General features: G+C 43.6%; 1 protein-coding gene across 1 annotated transcript in view; it reads left to right on the forward strand.

Moving 5' to 3' along the window:
• The window catches only part of LOC115105565 (UV radiation resistance-associated gene protein-like), a 149293-nt gene extending 131934 nt beyond the window's left edge, over positions 1-17359 (forward strand). The window contains exon 15 of the mRNA XM_029627747.2: positions 10399-17359. Coding sequence (XP_029483607.2) covers positions 10399-11203 — 805 coding nt within the window. The 3' untranslated portion in view covers positions 11204-17359. The remainder of the gene's footprint in view (positions 1-10398) is intronic.
• The last annotated feature ends 922 nt before the right edge of the window (positions 17360-18281 follow it).

The raw sequence follows: 18281 nt of genomic DNA on the forward strand, positions 1-18281 counted from the left end.
ATCTCCTTGCCCCCCAGCAGGCAAATCGAGCACTCTGCACCTTATTGTGACGTTTTATTGATAATGACTTATAGACTGGCTTGGTATCTCTAACCCTGGCAACACTCTCAATGGCTGCCTGGTATTGAGGCAATAATTTACATGGTAATGTTGAATGTTCATTCAAAAGATCAAATCAAATGTTATTTGACACATGCTTCGTAAACAACAGCTTTCGACTAACAGTGAAATACTTATGGGCCCTTCTCAAAAATGAAAAATAATATACACTACCATTCAAAAGTTTGGGGTCACTTAGAAATGTCCTTGTTTTTGAAAGAAAAGCTATTTTTTTGTCCATTAAAGTAACATAAAATTGATCAGAAATACAGTGTAGACTTTGTTAATGTTGTAAATGACTATTGTAGCTGGAAATGGCAGATTTTTTATGGAATGTCTACATAGGCGTACAGAGGGCCATTATTAGCAACCATCACTCCTGTGTTCCAATGGCACGTTGTGTTAGCTAATCGAAGTTTATCATTTTAAAAAGCTAATTGATCATTAGAAAACCCTTTTGCAATTTTGTTTAGGCCACCTGAAAACTGTTGAATTGATTAAAGAAGCAATACAACTGGCCTTCTTTAGACTAGTTGAGTATCTGGAGCATCAGCATTTGTGGGTTCATTTACAGGCTCAAAATGGCCAGAAACAAATACCTTTCTTCTGAAACCCATCAGTCTATTCTTGTTCTGAGAAATGAACTCTATTCAAATGCAAGAAATTGCCAAGAAACTGAAGATCTTGTACAACGATGTGTACTACTCCCTTCATAGAACAGTGCAAACTGGCTCTAACCAGACTAGAAAGAGGAGTGGGAGGCCCCGGTGCACACCTGAGCAAGAGGACAAGTACATTAGTGTCTAGTTTGAGAAACAGACCCCTCACAAGTCCTCAACTGGCAGCTTCATTAAATAGTACCCACACAACACCAGTCTCGACGTCGACAGTGAAGACACGACTCTGGGATGCTGGACTTCTTGGCAGAGTCCCTCTGTCCAGTGTCTGTGTTCTTTTGCCCATCTTAATTTTTTTTTTATTGGCCAGTCTGGGATATGCAACTCTGCGTAGAAGGCCAGCATCCCGGAGTCACCTCTTCACTGTCGATAAGTATTCAACTCCTTTGTTATGGCAAGCCTAAATTAGTTCAGTAGTAAAAATCTAATTTTATTTTTCACATGCGCAGTATACAACAGGTGTAGATCTTACCGTGAAAGCCTTTAACCAACAATGCAGTTTTAAGAAAATATTTACTAAATATTTAAATATTACTAAATATTTAAAGTAACACAATAAAATAACAATGACGAGGCAATATACATGGGGTACCGGTACTGAGTCAATGTGCGGGGGTACAGGTTAGTCAAGATAATTGAGGTAATATGTACATGTAGGTAAGGGTCAAGTGACTATGCGTAGATAATAAACAGCTGGTAGCAGCATAATTGTTCAAATGTTTTTTTTTAATCAAAAATGCACATTTTCCAGGTAACCATTTGATTAATTGTTCAGCAGTGTTATGGCATGGGGATAGAAGCTGTTAAGCCTTTGGAACTTGAAGCTCTCGACCCACTCCACTACATCCCTGTCGATGTGAATGGAGGCGTGTTCGGCCCTCCTTTTCCTGTAGTCCACGATCATCTCTTTTGTCTTACTCACTTTGAGGGAGGGGTTGTTGACTTGGCAACACACTGCCAGGTCTCTAACCTCTATATAGGCTGTCCATTGTCAGCAATCAGGCCTACCACCATTGTGTCATCGGCAAACTTAATGATGGTGTTGGAGTCGTGCGCGGCCACTCAGTCGTGGGTGAACAGGGAGCACAGGAGGGGACTAAGCACGCACCCCTGAGGGCACCCCATGTTGAGGATCAACGTGGCAGATGTGTTGTTGCTTACCCTTACCACCTGGGGGCAGCCGATCAGGAAGTCCAGGATCCAGTTAATGATGACTGTCAGCACTATGGTGTTGAACGCTGAGCTACAGTCAATGAAAGCATTCTCCAAGAGGTCTTCCTTTTGTCCAGGTGGGAACGGCACTGTGGAGTGCAAATGAGATTGCGTCATCTGTGGATCTGTTGAGGTGGGATGCGAATTGGAGTGGGTCTAGGGTTTCCGGGATGATGGTGTTGATGTGAGCGATGACCAGCCTTTCAAAACACTTCATGGCTACAGACGTGAGTGCTATGGGGCGGTAGTCATTTAGGCAGGTTACCTTGGCGTTCTTGGACACAGGGACTATGGTGTTCTCGGTCAGGGAGAGGTTGAAAATGTCAGTGAAGACACTTGCCAGTTGGTCAGTGCATGCTTTGAAAACATGTCCTGGTAATCCATCTGTGTATGTTGACATGTTTAAAGGTTTTATTCACATCGGCTACGGTGAGCTTGAACACAAAGTCGTCCAGGACAGCTGTTGATCTCTTGCATAGTTCAGCTTTCTAGCCTCGAATCGCACATAGAAGGTTGTCTGGTAAACTTGCATTGCTGGACATCTCGCGGCTGGCTTTCCCTTTGTAATCCGTGATAGTTTGCAAGCCCTGCCACATCTGACAACGTCAGAACGGCGCTCATCCAGTTTATTCTTCAGTGATTGCGCGTTCGCCAGCAGAACGGAGGGTATAGGCGATTTATCCACTCTGCGTCGTAGTCTCGTCAGGTATCCCGCACACCAGCCTCTATAGTAGTCTCTCCTTCGAGTGAAGTGGAAGTCTTCGTCCAATTGGAGATTAGCTGTTCTGATGTCGAGAAGCTCTTTTCGGTTTTAGGAAACAATACCAGACAACGAGGCCGCAGGGGACGAAATAAGGCTTCCACTGTGTTGACTCAGGAGTTTGAGAACCTTGCTGAGAACCGTGAAAGTTCTGTGTCCGTCTCTGGAGCTGGCCTGGCCGTGTACACACACCCTCTGGCGCACACACACACACAGGTGCTTACCCAACATGCACACCTACTCTCACACAGTTTTGTTTCCGTCTCGAGAGCCTACCTTACGAAAGCCTGCCTTGCCGAACGGACACGTACTCACACACGTACTCACACACACACATACACACACACACACACACATACACACAGGGCTGAAATACTCGTCAGGGGACGGCGGTTGGCTGTTCACACAGCAGACTTAGAGCACCCTGTGTGTGGGTGAGAATGTGCAGTAAGCCTGAACAGGCCATAAGTTAGGTCCTCGTCACAGGACCCACATAGTTCTCCCCTCTAACTGACTCAGACAGCAGGTACTGGGGGACAGGAAGGTGGTCTGACTCGGGGGCTTCACACTGAAGTAGTGAAACACTGAAACGGGGAGGACATGCGTTCATTCCTACTCTCCTTTTGCATGGGACTTATTTTATTGCCCTTCCTCCCCCCGTATTACTTCCAGTTCCCCTCTTCCTGAAAAAGCCTAAATCCAGATACTATTTCCAGCGGAGGGGCCTAGCGTATGAAATATGGATGCATAAAAATGCTGTGCAGCAGCTGAAGGGAGTTAACTGGTAGACTGTGAGAGGGAAAGGGGTTTGATATCTGTTCCCCTCCCCTCTCCTCCACTACTATACAGGGGTGGTGGTGTGGCGAGGGCATGTACAATGGAACCATTACCATCCATGAACTGTGTAGACGTTTCCCCCTCCATATAGAGCTTTCAGCATGCACAATACGCTGACCAGAAAGGCTCTTCTCATGCATGGGAATATGGGCTTTATCCAGGGAAATTCATTGGGAAGTACAATGCACTGAGTGTACAAAACATTAAGAACACCTGCTCTTTCCTTGACACAGACTGACCAGGTGAATCCAGTTGAAAGCTATGGTCCCTCATTGATGCCACTTGTTAAATCCACTTCAACCAGTGTAGATAAAGGGAGGAGACAGGTTAAAGAAGGACTTTTAAGCCTTAAGACAATTGAAACATGGATTGTGTGTGTATGCCATTCAGAGATTGAATGGGCAAGACAAAACACTTAGTTGTCTTTGAAAGCGGTATGGTAGTAGGTTCCAGGCGCTCCGGTTTGAGTGTGCTCAATAGTTTCCTGTGTATCAAGAATGGTCCACCAACCAAAGGACATCCAGCCAACCTGACACAACTGTGGGAAGCTTTGGACGCAGCATGGGCCAGCATCCCTGTGGAACGCTTTCGACACTTTGTAGAGTCCATACCCCGACGAATTGAGGATGTTCTGAGGGCAAATGTTTTGTACACTCAGTGTATATGATTGTTTAAGGTTTGTACTGTATGGAAAGAGGCTGTTTTTTTATGTTCCTACACCGATCCCTTCCTACTAAAACAGTTGCAAACAGAGTCAAGACGTATGTACATCTCAGTGGCACAGAATACACAGGTGTATAGAAGTGGAAGGACTTGGCCCCTTTACTTTAAAGAGACCTACAAATGTTACAGAACCAAGCAAGTGGTTAAGGCAGCCAGAAACATTTGACTTGGAGGAACTTGCTTGCCAAGTTCAAAACAAACCCGTTAAGCTCCCATTTGTGGCTCCACATCTGCGGAGGCCCTGGCAGAGGTTCACAGGTCCTAAGCTCAGGCCGGTGCACCGAGTCTGGGGTGAGGGGGCTAGATGATTGAACACAGCCCCGGCACCGGCTGCTTCTCCAGCCGCCCGGAGGTTCCGAAGATTCCCCCCAAAACCCCTGGTGAGAGAACAGTGATAACGGCATTAAATCTGAACCCCTCCTTAACTGCCTTCAAACACACACAGTCCCAGAACACACAGGAGGAAATGTTTAGCCTGGCATGTGTATGTGTGTGCCTGCGTGCTGCGTGTCTCTATCTTCACTCCCGCAAATGTCCACCTGTGACAACCAAGCAAGTTCAGCCTAAATGGCCAATAACACAGTCAGGAATACTGATCCTGGTCTGTGTCAGTAAGTAACTCAACATGCATTGCAGGAAAGCTGGTGGCACACATCCAGCACAGTAGGTGTTTCATTATGTGGAGATTATTGTTCCAGTTAAGTCATAGGGATGGTAGTTGATGAGATGATAAGGGTAGATGCTTGATGTTGTGGAGGAACTCATACAGTATAATCAATCAAATAAAGCTCATTTGTTTGGATGAGTTTGAGCATCCCGACACAGACACACTTACAGACACACGCTCTTGGTTGTGAGTTGCAGGGTGTGTGCCTGTGTTTGTCTGTATGTCTCTGTGTGTGTTAACTGTACAGTGCTCTCCATGGATGAGGCAGGAATGAGCTAACATCTGGAGGAACGCTCCCTACCACCAGGTCTCTATGAATCAAACAGCCCAGCTCAGAACAGACCTGCTCTCCTCTATGTGTCACAGAGTACTGAGCCAGCAGGGCCAGCTGATCTCATTAGTAATTGCCATTCGCTGAGGTACTGCATAGATCCCCACAGTTATGTCATTCTAACACAACATGTCGCAAAATAACACAATCTGTCTTACTGTGAGACAGTGTGTGGTACTGTAGTTCTCTGTGCCATACAAACTGCTGAGAATCAAGTCAAATACAACAGTGTGCAGTCACAATTGGCACCACTGTTAAGTGTTCATACTATCGACTTGTTCAATATGTTTAACATGCTGTGGTGATTTTCATACGATGGTTACCTTCTCCGTCTTCAAAAGGCCAGACTTGGACAGAGGAGACTTGCTCTATTACAATATTTTCATTTAAACTCCCCTCCACCCCATTAGTGTGTATTACAATATTTCAGTTATAGCATTTGGTTTAGTAGTTCCTGTGGGATTTTCGGTTGCCACGACATCAAAGCCTGAATCTTATCTTTATTGTGTATTTTGGCTCTGATCACAGCTCCTTAGCAGGAATTGAAAATGAAAAGAGCTATGCCCTTGAACCTGAAACAAGGCCTGTCTGAGGATAAGACAGCAGAAAATGTTTGGTTTAGTAAATTCCTGGCCTGCCTGGAATATCCAGGGCTGAGTCTGACACAGGCAGAGGAAGAAAGACCCCATTTAAAACAAACATGTTGGGAGGAGAAGTGGGCCTATCCGCCTCTGGGCCTGCCAAGTCTGGGCCTAATGGTTTAGGCAGAGGGCTCAGGTAGCTTTTATGTGGTGAAATCATTGACAAGGAAGTCCGCCAGGGCTTAGAGGACTAGTAAAACTTAATGATGAGTTAGAACGTCCAGAGTGAAGTACTTTGTCCCTTTGGTTGTAAATCACAGGTCGTCCAATGTCCGCCCTGAAAGAGACAGGGATGCCTACAGTAGAGTATGCCTGGCTGTACTACCCATGCCACCACTGCAACCTACCATACTATACAACACGACTAGCCTGGATTTCAACTTGGTCCAAGTACAGTGCATTCGGAAAGTATTCAGACCCCTTGACTTTTTCAACATTTTGCTACGTTACAGCCTTATTATAAAATGATTACATATTTTTGTTTAATCCCTCATCAATCTACACACACTACCCCATAATGACAAATTGGTCATTGGTGGAGAGCTCCAGAGATGGTTGTCCTTCTATCTCCACAGAGGAACTCTGGAGCTCTATCAGAGTGCTGCAGAAATGTTTTGGTAACCTTCCCCAGATCTGTGCCTCGACACAATCCTGACTCTGAGCTTTACGGACAATTCCTTTGACCTCATGGCTTGGTTTTTGCTCTGACATGCACTGTCAACTGTGAGACCTTATATAGATAGGTGTGTGCCTTTCCAAATTATGTACAATCAATTGATTTTACCACAGGGGACTCCAATCCAGTTGTAGACACATCTCAAGGATGATTAATAGAAACAGGATGCACCTGAGCACAATTTTGAGCCTCATATTAAAGGCTCTGAATACTTATATAAATAAGGTACTTCTGCTTTTAGGTTTAATACATTTGCAAACATTTCTAAAATGTTAATATGGGGTATTGTGCGTATATTGATGAGGATGTTTTTGTTTTTTTATGAAAAAATAAATAGAGGGGAAAAATCCATTTCTGAATAGGGCTGTAAACGTAACAAAATGTGAAAAAAGTCAAAGGGTCTGAATACTTTCCAAATTAACTTTATGTATTGTTTATAGGCACAATGGGCTACTGTGTGAAAACTAGACCCTTCATTGCTTCCCTCCAATGGAGAGTTCTTCCTGTAAATCCGCCAATATTCCCTCCATCCCTCACCGTCCTCCCGCTCTATGGGTTCCAGGTTTTTCAACAGTATTCAGGAAGTGTACTACTGCTCTCCCTTCCTCTGAGCAGAGCAATAATTACTGTATGGGGAGTGGTGCAAGGAGGGGGACAGCCTAATTGGTCTGAATAAAAAGCAATGTGTCAGGAGTCATACTGAGACAATGTGCTGCATGAAAAAATATTATGACAGCCCATTCAAGGAGATTTGTGGGGGTTAGCCTCCTCCCCCTCTCCTCCTGCCACCACTCCTCCTCCCCCTCTCCTCCTCCCCCTCTCCTCCTCCCCCTCTCCTCCTGCCGCCACTCCTCCTCCCCCTCTCCTCCTCCCCTCTCCTCCTGCCACCACTCCTCAGACTCTTTACTGCACTCTTGATTAAGGGACTTAACTTGACAGCTGTTTAAAGGAACCAATTTGGAGGGGGCTAAATGTAACAAACAAACGTGCTCCAAACAAGAAATGCCTTATTATCCAGGCCTTATTATTGTGACATCTAAACACTCCCAGAAAAGAAGAAGTGGTCATATGTTTTACGCAATGTGATTGTATATCATATCACTGTGTTTCGGAGCCAAAACGCATGAAGGCATCTGTGTTGGCCAGCTTTCTCCTGGATCCTAACCTGGGTTCTCCTGAAGCCGAGATGGATTACTGTGTCGTAGGGGTACTGGGAGAGGGCCAGGGAGAAACTAGAAGGCTTGATATTAATTCAAATCAAAGATTGGATCAGTCTCAGAGCTCTTGCCACGAGGACGTCATTCAGCAGACAACAGACTGTAGGCAGTCATTAGCTTGTTATAAATTATGCGTTGAATGTTTGAAACTCCTGCTTAACAAACAGTCAGCTCTGTTTTTTCCAACCTGTCCTCTGTTTGATAGGGGCCCAGCCTGGACCACGGTTTGGGTTTGCTCGCTGGAATGATAATTCAGTTCTCATGGAAGGTCTCTTTTTATTCCCGTCTTCCAAATCAGGTATTGTTTTTTAGTTTTGGAGCGTGCTCAAAACACCATAATCATTTTGTTGAGGCGTTCACAGATACAAATCATTAATGGCAAACCATTAAACCTTTGGCTTTTTTGAGAAAACTGATCAAGAGTTTTGAACAGCATGTTGTTTCTATTTAGCCTTGGTTTATGGGATATACTGTATAGTCGCTAAGGGCCAATGTGAAGGCAATTGCGTTAGATTATGTTTCCAGATAGACACGCACTGTGAATAAGTGCAGCACAGTGTATCCCCAGTTATTGTTCAGAAAGAAGAGCTCTCATGCCAGGTTATCTCAACTCATTATCTTTATTTGTTTTTACCTTGCATGAACGTTTGACCTCATCTTGTGTGTTCCTGTAAGCTGCTTATTAAATGCTGGCCGTGGGCTATAATTATGATCAGGTATGACATGGGCCATCCACTTTGTGGGTTTCCTCTTTTATAGGGCAGGTTGAGGACACTCTGCTGTCTTGTGTCTGTGACTGACTCATCAGCAGTGAGCTGTATGTGTTTGTGTCCAATCAAAATCTAATTGTATTTGTCCCGTGCTTACATAAAACTCCTTAACCAACATTGCCGTTTTAAGAAAAAGAGTGTTAAAGTATTTACCAAAATAAACTGAAGTAAAAAGAAATGTGTATAATATATATATATATATATATATATATATATATATATATATATATATATATATATATATATATTCTGTAAGCTCAATGTGCAGTTTTTCTAGAGATAAATCAGATCAAGCCTGAACATTGCGATGTAGTAGGGAGTTGTCATCTCCAACAGGCCAATATTCTTTATATTTTTGCCCAGAAAATGTGCTAATTAACTACAATTACCATAATCCATTGCCCGTCTACTTGTCCGGTTTGTGTGGGGCAGACACTGAGAGGGAGAGAATAGACAGAAGAACATACGATCGAGAGGGATAGAGAGAAGTTGCTTTGCGAGGTATCTACCTGAAAATACATTTTCTAAGTGATTGATAATTGGTATTCAGTCATCATGAAAGTATCCCTTATTTACTTTGAAGAACTACTAAAGTTGTGGTTTTGTCAGACATCATAGGCAGCAGCTTTGTAGAGATGAGATGATGACTTGGAATGAAATAATAAAGACCATCAAATAAAACTGAAATATTTTATTAAAGTAATCGGTAATAAGCAGCCACTACCATCATGGGACTTGAATTACTTGTTTTATTCAGTTTTGTTACAGCATTCAACCCACATAATGCATTGTGCACTTAATGTAAAACAAATCATTATTATTATTAAAAATCAAAAACAGTGATTTTTTTTTTAAACACTAATCGCTCAGCACTAGCATGCGTGTGTGTTTTTAAACCCTGTATGTGAACTGTTTTGCCAGTGCCCTGTGCTCTGCTGCCTCCACAGGGGGCAGGGGCTGCGGTTGGGACCCTCTTAACAAGCTACCATGTGTTGAGTCCTGAAGTACTCCATCAAACAGCTAGGCAATGACCAGTCAGTCGCTGTGTGTTTGAAACATTCCCCTGGCATAGGCCTCTCTAGGTCCTCTCTGTGTGCGTCTTGCTGCCACACGCTAGACTAGACTGTCTGGCGTCTGATACAGGGACATCACCACCCAGTGACCTCACCACCCCTTTAACCTGTTTAACTAGCCAGGATCACTTACCCAGGCTCCTCTGCTCTCTAACCAGCCACAGGTGGACCTCTGACAGCACAGGGACCCAATTTCACCTTTGACCCCATGAGATTTCCCCCCAATGTCTCCTCTCATACCTGAATGATCAGGTTAAGTATGGCTAAACAGCTATGGACCCCTTGTTTAAGTTAATTTACGGTTAGGGTTTGTATGGGACAGATGGGGGTTGCTCTGTCGTGTCTGTTATCTGTTATTCCACAAAAATGTCCCGCATACTTTCTAGGACGCATGCTGTGAGCTTCTACTCTGCATGGCCCTGCCGTTGCATGAGCTGAGAATATGTTTTTGAATGTAATAATGGGGAGTGATTTGCAGTGGACCAGCTGTCTGGGATCTGGATCAGGAGGGGGAGAGATGAGATGCAGAACCATGTCTGATCAGAGAGGCCTGGGGGCTAGACAGGGGAGGGGAGCCTTCCTCCCTCTATCCTTCCCTCTCTCCATGACCCTTGGATGTGAAAGACTTATGAGCATATCCATCATATCCTCTTTCATTATTTCTTTCTTTCTCTCCCTACCTCCCTCTTTCTCCATCTCTCCTTCTCTCCCACAGTGACCGGCATCATGTCTCCAGCTCTATCCCAGTCCCGACAGGAGCCAAGTCTCAGATCAGTGTCTCGGCTGCGTCAGAGGTGGGTTTCCCCACCGACACCAGCTCTCCAGACCGGGGCTCACTGAGGAAGAGGGCCAGCTCTGAGGCCGACAAGCAGAAGTACAAAGCCTCTCTTCCTCCCAGCTACAACACGGCCATGGCCATAGACCAACCCCAGGGGGGCCTGCCGCCGCCCTCCCCCTCCCTCAAACACATGTCCTCCTCCCTGGACGCTAGCATCGACCTGGCCAAGACTCTGGAGGTCCAGGCACAGCAGACACCAGCCCCAGGAGAGGAGGATGGAGATGGAGAAATAGATGTGGTGGTTGTGGAGCAACTGCCTTCCACCACCACAGGAGGCTCAGATTGCCCCACTCCGGCTCGGGACAGCACCATTGAGGAACTGGAGGAGGTGGCACTCACCAGCCAGCAGAATACCATGAATGGCTTAGTGATGCCAGGCTACGGGCTGGCGGGGCCCACAACTGGGCTAACAGTGACCATGGCATTGAACCCAGAGTTGTGCTGCTCGGTGGAGCAGGCAGAGGAGATCATGGGGACTGAGGCCACAGGACTGGGGGACGGGGCCAGGCTGGAGGACTACCCCTGCATCCCCGTGGAGCACGCGGTGGCCGTGGAGTGTGATGAGCAGGTGCTGGGCGAGCTGGATGCCGCCGGCTTCGAGGAGTTCTCCCGCCGCATCTATGCACTAAATGAGAACATGTCCAGCTTCCGCAGGCCACGCAAGAACTCCTCTGAGAAGTGACAACAGGAGAGCAGGACCTGAGGGGAGGGCTGGGCTGGGGGGTGAGGGCAGGACTGGAGTCACAGGACACATGAGTCAGGGACATGAACTTAGTGGAGGGGGGGGGGTCCTGTGTGTTTTGGTGTGTGTGTCACTCTCCCTCTCTCCATGCATCAATTGAAATCAAACATAGGAACTACGGTATTTGGAATGTGACAAATTTGCACTTCTCGAAAAACATGTATATCAGAAAAGGCTCGTGAGAGGAGCTATAGGAGGACAGGCTCATTGTAATGACTGGAATGGAATTCATGGTACGGAGTCAAACACATCCAACATATGGAAACCACCTTTCACTCCGTTCCATTTTTTCTATTGCAGCCATTACAATGAGCCTGTCCTCCTATAGCTGTTCTTACCAGCCTCCTCTGATTTCTATAATCCTTTGAAATTAAATAAAGCAAATGTTTGTGGTTGAAACACTTCCGCAGCTTTCTTTTTTCAGGATGCATGGCAATGCTGTGGAAGGGAGGGAGGGGGTGTTTGTGTTGTGACCACCTTTAAACACACAAAATGTATCCTTCCTCCCTTCCTTGAAGTAACCAGTAATCTAACATGAGCAGCTTGATGAAAGCTATAGAGTCTTCACTTGTACCTGTCCAGTCCTTGTACCTGTCAGTAATAACTTCAAGGGAAGGAGAGATGAATTTGAACAAAGCCAGGGTCTTCAGCATGGCTGACAGAGGAAAGGGGGTACAGCAAATTGACCGGTCACTAGGCCAGGGCAGCTTAGACTGTTGGCCCAATCAGATACTCCGTAACTGTTACGCCCTGCACCTCCAGGTCCAACAGCCATTGGATAGGGCTGCCCTGTCTTTATCCCAAGGAACCATGACATGTAGGAGGGAGGCTTGAGCTCATGGCACATGGCAGGGATACAGTGCAATTTCTCTGTCTTCTCCATACCCGGTTTTTATTTTTTTACTATTTTAATAAGCCCCATTAATATAAGTATTAATATAAAGTCTAATAATTCACATATTATTCAATAGACCAAAAACATTTCTGGTGTGTACTTAGGGTCGGAAACTTTCCGTTAATTTTCTGGAATTTTTCCGGACATTTTCCATGGGAATTTAAGCCCTGGAATTTGGGGAATTTCGTCTAAATGTATCAAAAAATGTAGCTTAAAATAGTGAACCTTTTTTGTGGGATACACATATGGCAATTCTAGGTCTTGGGGCATATTTTGGTTAAGATATCCCCAATTAAATGGAATTGCAACCCTCTGCATGCACAGTGCATTCTTTCATCACATGTACAGTGCATTCTTCCCTCACATGTACAACTGATTCTCAAGATCTTGCACAATAATGAGATGCTATTGAGCCCTCACTACTACACTGTCTGAGCCTAGGACTACATGTTTTCTGGTAAGTTTTGATTACAATACTGGGTGGGGTGAATATATTTTATATGACATACATGATTCTTTGTTAACTAGAAAAGATTAGCCTACAGCAAAGTTTGTTTTAAATAATTTCTAACTTGTTAACAATTCTGCTAGTTAGTTTTTGCTACCATGTGGGTTTTAGCTTGCTTGAGCCTGCTGAGGCGTGTTAATTCACCTGTTTCCATATGTTTCATTTGAAAACATTTATCTTACAAAGAAGTTGTTTAATCTAACTGCTTAACTATTTATCTGTACATGGAATAGTATTTGGTTTTTGTTTTATACATTTTTTTCTAATCATTACAGGAAAATGCCACAGGCACTATCTGATGTGTGGAGACATTTCACTGTAGCTAATGTAGAAAAAAGAGCTGTGTACATTTGCAAATACTTTGCCAAATCATATGTGAAGAATGCAACAAAGTTGCAGAATCATCTGGTCAAGTGCATGAAGTTCCTGAGCGCTCACAACAAGTAACCTCTGACAAAAGTCCCTCTACTTCTATTCGAGGTGAAAATGATGAATCAGACACCTTATTGATAGCAACAGCTCATGGTCCTCCTGGAATCAGACGTTTTTTTGACACTGTGGAGGAACGAAGTCAGAGAAATTATGATGAATGTCTTGCTCGAGTTGTGTATGCAACTGGTTTACCTCTGATGCTCACAGGCAATGTGTATCAGAAGATATTTCTGAATGTTCTTTGCCCAGCATACACCCCTCCAACTAGACATGCTTTATCTACTCATTTGTTGGATGCAGAGTTCAAGTGAAGGTCAAGCGAACCATAGAGAAAGCAGACTGTATTGCAATCATCTCTGATGGGTGGTTGAATGTTTGGGCGAGGAATAATTAACTACATCATCTCCACCCCTCAACCAGTATTCTACAAGAGCACAGACACAAGGGACAAAAGACACACTGAAGGCAGTCATCAATAACCTTAGACCACAGAAGGTATTTGCACTGGTGACAGACAATGCTACGAACATGAAGGCTGCTTGGTCTAAAGTGGAGGAGTCCTACCCTCACATCACATCCATTGGCTGTGCTGCTCATGCATTGAATCTGCTCCTCAAGGACATCATGACACCAAGCAAAGTGAGAAGAACAAGAGCACCAGATTTAAGCTGCCCAGCAACACCCATTGGGGTGATGTTGTCATGTTTGACAGTCTCCTGGAGGGGAAGGAGTCTCTCCAAGAAATGGCCCATATCACAGTCTGCCGATATGGACAGCCCCATCAAGAGGATTCTCCTGGATGATGTATTTTGGGAGATAGTGGTAAGCAGCCTGAAACTACTGAAACCTATAGCAGTAGCCATTGCACAGATTAAGGGAGACAATGCCATCCTGTCTGATGTTCAGACTCTGCTTGCAGATGTAAGAGAAGAAATCCATACTGCCCTGCCCACTTCACTGTTGCTCCAAGCAGAGGAAACTGCAGTTCTGAAATACATCAAAAAGTGTGAAGACTTCTGCCTGCATCGTATATGTTGGACCCAAGTATGCTGGCAAGAGCATCCTGTCTGGCGCAGAGATGAACAAGGTCTATGGTGTCATCACTACCATGTCTCGCCACCTTGGCCTTTAATGAGGGCAAGGTTCTTGGCAGTCTGGTGAAGTACATTTCCAAGCAAGGGCTTTTGGATGTGGATGCGATATGGCAGTTGTGCCAACATGTCTCATCAGCCACCTGGTGGAAGGGACTTTGTGGATCTGAGGCTCTTTCCTCTGTTGACTCCATCATTTAGGCCAAGTGGTTAGAGCATTGGATTAGTAACCGAAAGGTTGCAAGTTCGAATCCCCAAGCTGACAAGGTACAAATCTGTCGTTCTGCCTCTGAACAAGGCAGCTAACCCACTGTTCCTAGGCCGTCATTGAAAATAATACATTTTTCTTAACTGACTTGCCTAGTTAAATAAAGTTTTCTTTAATTATTTTTTTAACAAAAAAAAACATTCCAAATCCCACCAACATCAGCCGCCTCAGAGCACAACTGATCCTTGTTTGGGAACACACCTACCAAAGCACACAACAGGCTGACCAATTGGTTGAAAAATATGTGGCCGTCCGGGAGAATTTGAGGCTTTTTGTGCCTGACAATGAGCCATCCTCAACAAGGTTGGAAAGTGACAGTGAAGATGAGGCCTCAGAGTCTGATGTCCAAAAGGTGGACATTGAGGAGATCCAGGGAGAAGACATGGAAGCCTGAGAGGAAGACAACCAAAGCTTTAATTTCAAGACTATCATTTAACAGATGTATGTTGAAAATGTTTTTGGGAGATGCGATGGATCATTGGGGATGATTCAATATTCCCTTTCTTTTGTTGTTCAGTGAAATCATCCCTTGTGAAGAGTCAACTCATTTAATTAAAGTTAATTTTGTAACTAAATAGTTTTTAAAAATTCTGTTGGAAGGATTTAATCATTTGCAATTATGTCTACTTATGATAAGGTAAAAGGTTTATGTTTCTGTCTCCATATGATATGGTAAATATATCCAATGCAAGAAAACATCTCAATTTAAATGGTATTAATATTAATTTGCATATATTTCCGTTAATTCCCATATATTCCCGTTAATTCCCACAGAAAGTTTTCACCTCTGAATATTCTCCAAAATGTGCAAACCTATGTGTACTCTATGCTGTTGGAATGTCTCACTCAGGCCTTACATGTTAGTCTTCTTGTTTTGTTTTTTTTGTCATTTTTCTTACATTTCCCTGTTGAACTCCTTTTGTTCTTGCACTGGTGGCAATGTGCGTTATTTATAATGTCTCACTGAGTTTGTGTTTTTGTTTCAAAGGAATTCATGCTTTATTATTTTCCCTCATAGGCAATCAGTCAGTCAATGATAACATTGTAAAGTATTAGAACAGTCATCAGACCTGGGTTCAAGTCTTTAAAATACTTACATACAATTTGGGTCTAACTGTGTCCGCTGTGTATTGCTCTGGGAAAGGACCACAGAGATTTCTGTAGACAAGCTGATATGGTCAACTGATCTTTTTTATTATGACCAAGTACTGTATTGGATGACTGTTGAAATGTATTGTATTTATGATGAGAGATTGATAGTAGAGACGGATAGTAGATCATTTCCATAAAATGCTATACAGAATGTGACCTTGTACATACAGTTGAAGTTGGAAGTTAGATTACATTTAATCCTAGTAAAAATTCCCTGTTGGGTCAGTTAGGATCACCACTTTATTTTAAGAATGTGAAATGTCAGAATAATAGTAGAGAGAATGATTTATTTCAGCGTTTATTTCTTTCACCACATTCCCAGTGATTCAGAAGTTTACATACACTCAATTAGTATTTGGTAGCATTGCCTTTAAATTGTTTAACTTGGGTCAAACATTTTGGGTAGCCTTCCATAAATTCCCCACAATAAATTGGGTGAATTTTGTCCCATTCCTCCTGACAGAGCTGGTGTAGTCTGGTTTGTAGGCCTCCTAGCTCGCACACGCTTTTTCAGTTCTGCCGACAAATTTTCTATGGGATTGAGATCGGAGCTTTGTGATGGCCACTCCAATACCTTGACTTTGTTGTCCTTAAGCCATTTTGTCACAACTTTGGACGTATGCTTGGGGTCATTGTCCATTTGGAAGACCCATTTGCGCCCAAGCTTTAACTTCCTGACTGATGTCTTGAGATGTTGCTTCAATATATCCACATAATTTCCATCCTCATGATGCCATCTATTTTGTGAAGCGCACCAGTTCCTCCTGCAGCAATGCACCCCCACAACATAATGCTGCCACCCCTGTGCTTTATGGTTGGGATGGTGTTCTACGGCTTGCAAGCCTCCAAACATAACGATGGTCATTATGGCCAAACAGTTCTATTTTTGTTTCATCAGACCAGAGGACATTTCTCCAAAAAGTACAATCTTTTTTATGGTGGTTTTGGAGTACTGGCTTCTTCCTTGCTGAGCGGCCTTTCAGGTTATGTCGATATAGGACTCATTTTTACTGTGGATATAGATACTTTGGTACCTGTTTCCTCCAGCATCTTCACAAGGTCCTTTGCTGTTGTTTTGGGATTGATTTTCACTTTTCGCACCAAAGTACGTTCATCTCTAGGAGACAGAAAGCGTCTCCAACCTGAGAGGTATGACGGTTGCGTGGTCCCATGGTGTTTATACTTGCGTACTATTGTTTGTACAGATGAACATGGTACCTTCAGGTGTTTGGAAATTGCTCCCAAGGATGACCCAGACTTGTGGATATCTACAATTTATTTTCTGATGTCTTGGCTGATTTCTTTAGATTTTCCTATGATGTCAAGCAAAGAGGCACTGAGTTTGAAGGTAGACCTTGAAATACATCAATAGGTACACCTCCAATTGACTGAAAGGATGTCAATTAGCCTAAGCCATGACGTAATTTTCTGGAATTTTCCAAGCTGTATAAAGGCACAGTCAACTTAGTGTATGTAAACGTATGACCCACTGGAATTGTGATACAGTGAATTATAAGTGAAATAATCTGTCTGTAAGCAATTGTTGGAAAAATGACTTGTGTCTTGCACAAAGTAGATGTCCTAACCGACTGGCCAAAACAACATTTGAGGAGTGGTTGAAAAAGCGAGTTTTAATGACTCCAACCTAAGTGCATGTAAACTTCTGACTTCAACTGTATACTTTTGTATGGAGAGTGTTTATTATTAAAGACTTTCAGTCCAATAGCATGGATGTATGTAGCCCCCTGTACACTGGTCTACCTGTGTTTGTTTCGGAGGTGTGAATGGGCATGTGTGTATGCATTTGATTTAACCTGTATGTATCCAGGTTATAGCCTGGTACCAGACCTGTTTGGCATGATAAGTGGTGAGATGATGACACAAACAGATCTGGGACCATGCTATCCAGGTAAGTCTCGCTGAGGTTTTTAAAATTGATTTAACCTTTATTTAATCAGGGAGTCATACTGAGACCAAGGTATCTTTTACAGATGAGCCCTAAATGACATAAAATACACACATCGAAATAAATACAAAATGCAACCAGAAAAAAAAACATAGTCATAAAAAACAAATACAGTCATCAGTAATAAGGTCCTCAATCAGCTTTCTGATTTGCCCTAGAGGCACCAGATCAGAACATTTCAGAACATTTTGAAGATCGTTCCACAAGGAGGGTGCAAGAAAACTCAAAGCTGATTTACCTAACTCAGTAGAGACCAAAGGACTTTCCAGAGTTAACATCCATGAGACCATCTGTGGTCAAATCTCTTTCGCACGAGAGACCTATGGTTTTGTGTGTCCACGTGTGGGTGTGTGCATTATGTAAATAGACATATCGAGTCAGGGATGATGTGCTTGTGAGTGTATGTTGGAGTGTAAATGAATGAGTCGGGTGTAGTTCTGTCAGCAGGCTGATGCTGCAGTCAGGCCAGGTGGTCTAGTCCAGCCCCTGTCCTCTGGCTCCCCTTCAGCCCCCTTCTGGATGACACACACGTACCTCATTAGCTAGAATTTAAACGACAAACACTCATTATAAACGAAAGAATACTCAATCTGTTTCATAGATTACATTTTTCTTTATTTCAGTTTATTTGATTTAATCGCCAGATGTCCAAACGTCTACCTTTCGCTTTAACTAAAATAGAGACCACAGATGATGAACTTTGTGT

Source organism: Oncorhynchus nerka, linkage group LG22 (assembly GCF_034236695.1).
Source record: "Oncorhynchus nerka isolate Pitt River linkage group LG22, Oner_Uvic_2.0, whole genome shotgun sequence".
NCBI classification, from domain to species: domain Eukaryota; kingdom Metazoa; phylum Chordata; class Actinopteri; order Salmoniformes; family Salmonidae; genus Oncorhynchus; species Oncorhynchus nerka.